This window comes from Gossypium hirsutum, chromosome D09 (assembly GCF_007990345.1).
Source record: "Gossypium hirsutum isolate 1008001.06 chromosome D09, Gossypium_hirsutum_v2.1, whole genome shotgun sequence".
Lineage (NCBI taxonomy): Eukaryota > Viridiplantae > Streptophyta > Magnoliopsida > Malvales > Malvaceae > Gossypium > Gossypium hirsutum.
Window position 1 is genome coordinate 38,558,689 of NC_053445.1, and position 6,123 is coordinate 38,564,811.

The following is a 6,123-nucleotide window of genomic DNA, read 5'->3' on the forward strand; positions in this document are numbered from 1 at the left end:
AGTCATATAAAATAAAAGGATTTATTAGATCAACTAAACATAAACCCTATTTACAGAGCTTAAAATAATATCTCTTGTTTAAACTTGACAAAATACAAAATTGTATTCTGTGACTTCATTAGTTATATGATTTCAGCCATAGCTATTATGTTGCAGGCGCCAATTAGATTACCTTTCAAACTGATTTTCTTCTCCATATAAACTAGACAACTGTAACATCAAAAACTTTGGTGTCCTTCAATTATTGAATTTTTTTTTTAATTTTTATATATGTTTGATAATCCAAAATTAAAACAGTTTTATAGATTTCTTTTATAAAAATATAAAAAGATAATAGGTTCGATTAATTTAATTTAATTTAATATTATATTATCCTAAAAAATTTTACATTTAAAATTTTAAATTTTTAGAATAAGGTGAAATGTTTAAAAATTAAAGATAAAATATAAAAATTAATTTTTTATAATTTAAATTTTATATTTATCAAACAATTTAATTATATTTAATAATTAAATTTAAGTAATTTATCAAACAAATTTTATAACTTAAATTAATAGTTAAATTTTCAATACTTAATTTTTTTCTTCAATTTATCAAACAACACCTTAGATTAATTAATTAATACATTACTTTTATTACTTTTTCAAATTATGAGTTTTTATATGTAAAAATAAATAAATTCAATTAAATGATAAAAAAATTATATTCATATTCTTAATTGATTTTTCTTTTATTTTTTTTAGATTTATTTTAGTGTGCATGTTCAGGTTCAACAATATCATTTTCGTGCATTCTCCTACTTAAAAAAAAAACTGCTGCTCTAATCTCAAAAATAAAAATATGTGTTATTTTCTCTCTCTTTAGGCCCAAAAGGAAGAGTTAAAAGAGTTTGTGTTTTAATTTGGGCTTGGCTGTGCTGAGCTGAGCTTAAAAATAAAATATGCCACAGATTTGTTGTGATGAAGTGTGTGTGAAGAAACAGAGCAACCAAAGAGGAATAAGGAAACAAGAAAAATGGAAAAAGGAGGAGACGAGAGTTGGAGTGAGAAAGTAGAGGATCTGGTGGCTGCTGGAGACACGCAAGGCGCTATTTCCTTCCTCGAAAATCTCATTTCCCAACTCCAGACGGCGTCCTCCTCCGACGACCTCCGATTACCATCTGCTCTCTCTGACTTAGCTTCTCTCTATTCCTCCATCGGTTTCTCCCTTAAATCCGATCAACTTCTTTCACGCGCTTCTCTTCTCAAGCATCATGCTCACTCTTCAAGGTACTCTCTTTCTTTTCATTTATTGTTAATGTAAATAGAAATAATTTCAATGCTAAAATTTTCTTGCCTTTTTCTTTTTCCAACGTCAGTATAGGGCTGAAAAACAAGGACTTGAAGGAGGATTCCTTAACTTCATCTGATGTTTCTTTGGCTGAAAATGACAATCCTTTGACTCATGGTACAACTCAATATACTTACTCTTTACCTTAACCTTCGTTTGAGGATCGAGTTTGCTACTTTTTTTTGGTTTTTGAATGCACATATAGTATTTCGGTGCCTTGCAGAATTTTTCTTCTTTTGTAGGGTAGTGTGATGGAAAACCTAATATGTCTGCATTTTTGGGGGGGGGGATTTTATTGTATGTATCTCTATGAATTATGTGGAACTGATTTTTCTTTTTATATCTTTTTGCAAAAGGGAATCTTGAAAAGTTACCAGTATTGCCTGGTGATTGTTGGACACTCAAATCATCTTCAGATGATGGTATGTTTCGTTTCAATAGCTTTTCCCTCTGAATGGTTCTTTCTCTTTTTTTGGTTCTCTGAAATGTCTGTATAATAGTTTTTTGGATGACCTGTTATGGAATTGCAATTCTAATGGTTTGTACAGATTGGGAAGCCATTGCAGATCGTGAACCAAGTGAATTACTCTCCTCAGAATGCTTGCCTGGAGTGTCAAATCTTTCTTTGGAGGATAGTAAAGTTGAAGCCCCTAAGAGACGGGGAAGGGGAACATTTTCATATAGAAAAACTGAATTGTATAGCGATCGACTCTCCGATGTGTCTGCATCGAAAGATACTGATAATGAGGATGTGTGCAAACACCCTGAAACAAAAACGATGGAATGTAAGCCTTTATGTCTCACAATTCAAGTTTTTTTTTTTTTTCCATAAATGCTCTGTATATGTATAAGATAGCTTAGTCTTTTCTTATTGAACTTGAAACTATGTTTATTTGCTTGTTCCCAGGCCTTGATCTAATAGGATGTAGAATTCCTTTCAAACTGAAATATTTAACACTGTGTTTTGATGACAAGCTTTCTTTTGTCTTGTCATATCTTTTTCAACGGTTTCAAGTTATTTATGGTCTTTCTTTCTTTTTACACTGGTCAAACATATCAATATAACAAGTTTAATGGAAGTTGCTGTATAAGGTTGAGAACTCTGGGCTATCCTTTTTTTATTTTTTTTATTTCAGTAAGATGAATACAAATTGCAACTGGGGGCAAGTAATAAGTTTTTTAATGGATTTGGATATGTTACTATAGAACCTCTTGAACCTTGATTCATCACATTGGATGGCTGATTTTAGTTTGATAGTCAATTCTCAAATTAACTTTTTTGTATTGTCTTTTTATGTCTTTCTAGTCATTTACGGTTGGAAATTCTTTTTAACGCAGCTAAATATGGCATGCATCATGTTCTTGTTTTGGCTGACTTTTCACCAAGTACTAGGACAACAGACCTAGAGAAGCTGTTTGAAGACTTCAGAGATCGAGGAGTTGCCATCCGCTGGGTCAATGATACAACAGCCCTTGCAGTATTTCGAACACCTTCTGTAGGTAATAATTACTAGCTTTATTATTGATGCTTCTTTGTATGCTATGTGAATTAAATATCTAAATTTAGTTTGAGGTAGGGGCTATCTTTTAAAATTTTCACTAGTTCAGAAAACTGGAATCAGTATCATGGTTATAGCTCTTTAACGTGCATCGATTAAACTTGGGGCTGGATACAAGCATTATTCCTCTTGATTAAATATGTGTCCCAGAACAGAATGCAATTAAGGAAAATGATATCTTGAGGGAAGGGTGAGTTTTCTCATTTACTTTTTTTGGTTCATTTTTTAGTTTCAAGTTATAAGGTCGGAGTGCTTCTTGACCTAGGTTTTCAAGTTGTAAGCATATTGGTCTATACATCACTTGTGATGGGCGTGGAGCCTTTATCTTTATATAGTTTAATCAGAGATTTGTCTGTGCCTGATGCTGCAGGCTTTTTAAATTGACATGGTATAACAAGTGGTGATAATGGTGCTTCTTTCCCTGTAGCCATGTCCTAACAGTTGTTTAACATATTAATAAGCCTCATCTTTCTTAAGTAGCTATCTATGTTTTAAGTTTAGTTGTTTTAATAAGTCTTCAAGCTGTTAACGTTATTTAGATGAGACATATACTCTTCAGCCAAAATTTTAAGTACTTCCATCTCAAAGCCATTATTAGATTAGAACACAAATCATTTTGTGTGCCAAATATGTCGGGATGGGTTGTTCTGTTGGTTACCATTTTTTTGAAAATTGGTTGAAATTGCTGTATCTATCAAATTTAGGGAGAAAGTAACCAGAGATACCATTACGATCAGGTTGTGATGCCATTAGCTTCTTTCAGAACTTGCTTCTGATGTTTAAGGATGTGGGTAGCCATCTGTCTAAAGTTGCTTATAATCCTATATATTGGAAAGGCTTTGTGAGATATTTTTCCTTCTAAGCAGTTTATTTGGTGCTTTGTTGTTGTTTGTTTCCTTGTTTTAGTTCTTGTTGTTGTCAACTTCCCTTTAAATTATTGGAGGATTTCCTCTCACATGGATAGATAAAATTCAATTGTATCAGAAAAAGGACAATGCTTTTTTATTTGAAAAGCTAATGGTTCAAGTAGAAACAATGGCAGGACTTGTAATGAAAGTAAACTTCAATTGTATTTATTTGTTGTCCATATTTGGACCGTTGAAACAATGGCAGACTTAAAATGAGTCATCATTAATGGATGTATTTGTTGTTCCATTTCGAATCACTTGGACAATCTATAGCATTGTCCTTAAAAAGAGGGTTAAACATATAAATTGTATTGTTCCATCTCCAATCAGCTGGCACAGTTCTGCATCAATAGTTTTTATTTGACTAGCTATCTCAAATTTTGATGCCAGCCCTTGAAGCTCGCAACCATGTTCGATGTCCGTTTACTATACGTATACTTGACAAGGATGATATACTTTTGGGCTCAATTTCAGCAAAAGGTAATTTAAATAGGCTTGCGTCATTTAATTGAACAGTTACAACATTTGCTGTCCATTTACCATGTGTATTTGTGCTTAGTTTTCTCCTGTGCATTAATGATTCATTTGCTTTTGTTGAATTTGGATTAACCATGCTGAGATATTTCTAATTTATATGCTATTGGCTTGTGAAGATGCTCTTTTGTTTGAGACCAGACACCCTCTTTCTGTATCTGTACTTCTGTTTATATAAGCAGCTTTTCAACTGATATAAATCTACATTGAGTTATAGCCTATGTTATCAGAACTTTTTATTTTCTCTGAAGTTTCATACCTAACAGGTACCTAACATATATTTGTACATAGTTAGAGAGGTTTGATCCTCCAAATATATGAAAAAACTTAAAAAATATTAAGCATACCTGTGTGAGATGCATATCTGTATTTGACACTCGTCCCAGTTTATAGTATTCTATGCCTAGTAGTTGGTATATTTCCATGTCATAAATTATGCAACTTGTTTGTTTAAAGTGTTGTGGTAGCTTCTCCCCAAGTAACAAACCTCAAAAAAAGGGAGAGATGTTATTCCATTGTTGGGCCGATCTTGCATAATTTAGAGTTCTAGGATTTATCTCATAAAGGAATACGTGGTAAAGGTTTTGATGGTGGTGAAATGTGTGCTGTTCATCACTCAGATTTGGAGCCTCCTCGCCAAAGGCCACAGACATCGGCAAGAACTGCCCAGAGGCTGATTGCTCAGGCAATAGGATCAAAATTGCCGTCAAACTTCGGGTCTAGAGAATTAAGAAGCCAGGAAGAAGCCAGGAGGACCCGAATAGTTACAAGGCAAAAGTTGAGAGATGATGCCTGGGGCGATGAGTGAATCAAATGAAAGGTTTTTTTTTTCTCCTGTTGTTAATCTATAAAGTGTTGACCAACCAAAGGAAAACGAACAAAAGAAAAACAAAAATGGAGTTCGAATACTTGTTTGGTTGTGTGATAGCTTAGGGGTTCAGTAGCCCTCATTTCATATTTTCTTTGAAGATTTAAGGTGATTGCTTGATTTCTGGAGATATATTAATCGATTTTACTTCAATCAGTACTTAATTTCGATACCAATCCCTGGCATGGATTTGAGGTTAAAATTTCATCGGCAACCATAAAATGGATTGCATGAACAACTTCAAACACTTTCACGCTGTAACATGATATTCATTACAGTTTCCTGCCGGATTGTCATCATATTTGCAAAGAAATGGAAAGGTCGCGTGGAGAATAGTAAACCAACCCAACCATAAATTTCTTTGAATTCTGATGGGAAGGAGGAAAATTGGGGGAAAATAATGTATATGAAAGGATTTAGCTGAAAGAACAATTAAGGAAATAATGATGTTCTTATATATTTTGTATAAGAATTATTCAGACATCAAATTTGAGATTGGTGTCCTCAATGGTTTGTACATATAATAATGAACAATTTCAGCTTGATTGCATAACCAAAATCCAACTCTAAAAGAACTAAATTATAGATAGGTTTTTGTTTTGGTCATTGAACTATTCAAACCTTTTCATTTAAGTTTTTAAGTTGTTAAAATCAATGCTATATAATTTTCTCTGCCTACACAAATCGAAAGCTCTATTTCCCCTTCTTTTTTGCAAATCAATTTTTTTTCATGAAACAGTTTTAGACGTCACAAATCTGTGAACCAAAATTTAAACAACTCGTCAATGGGTACTAATCTACTGTTCAGGTCGTTGAATTGTTGCTTAGAGCTCCTTGTTGGAACATTTAAAAAAAAACCTTAACAACTAAGTGACTTAAATAAAAACTTTTGAATAGTCCAGCGACTTAAATGAAAACTTTTGAA

General features: G+C 32.7%; 1 protein-coding gene across 1 annotated transcript; it reads left to right on the top strand.

Moving 5' to 3' along the window:
* The first annotated feature begins 765 nt into the window (after nt 1-765).
* On the top strand, nt 766-5,351 carry LOC107899692 (coiled-coil domain-containing protein R3HCC1L). Its single transcript, XM_016825500.2, has 7 exons — nt 766-1,268; nt 1,358-1,446; nt 1,686-1,751; nt 1,878-2,114; nt 2,668-2,829; nt 4,187-4,276; nt 4,951-5,351. Exons 1-7 carry the CDS (start codon nt 1,015-1,017, stop codon nt 5,136-5,138), a joined length of 1,086 nt encoding a protein of 361 aa, XP_016680989.1. The 5' UTR covers nt 766-1,014; the 3' UTR covers nt 5,139-5,351.
* Nucleotides 5,352-6,123: the final 772 nt, after the last annotated feature.

Coding starts and splice junctions, on each gene's coding strand:
- LOC107899692 (XM_016825500.2), top strand. CDS start 1,015: ATGGAAAAAGGAGGAGACGAGAGTTGGAGTGAGAAAGTAGAGGATCTG. Junction 1,752..1,877: donor CAAATCATCTTCAGATGATG/GTATGTTTCGTT, acceptor TGGTTTGTACAG/ATTGGGAAGCCATTGCAGAT. Junction 2,830..4,186: donor ATTTCGAACACCTTCTGTAG/GTAATAATTACT, acceptor TTTTGATGCCAG/CCCTTGAAGCTCGCAACCAT.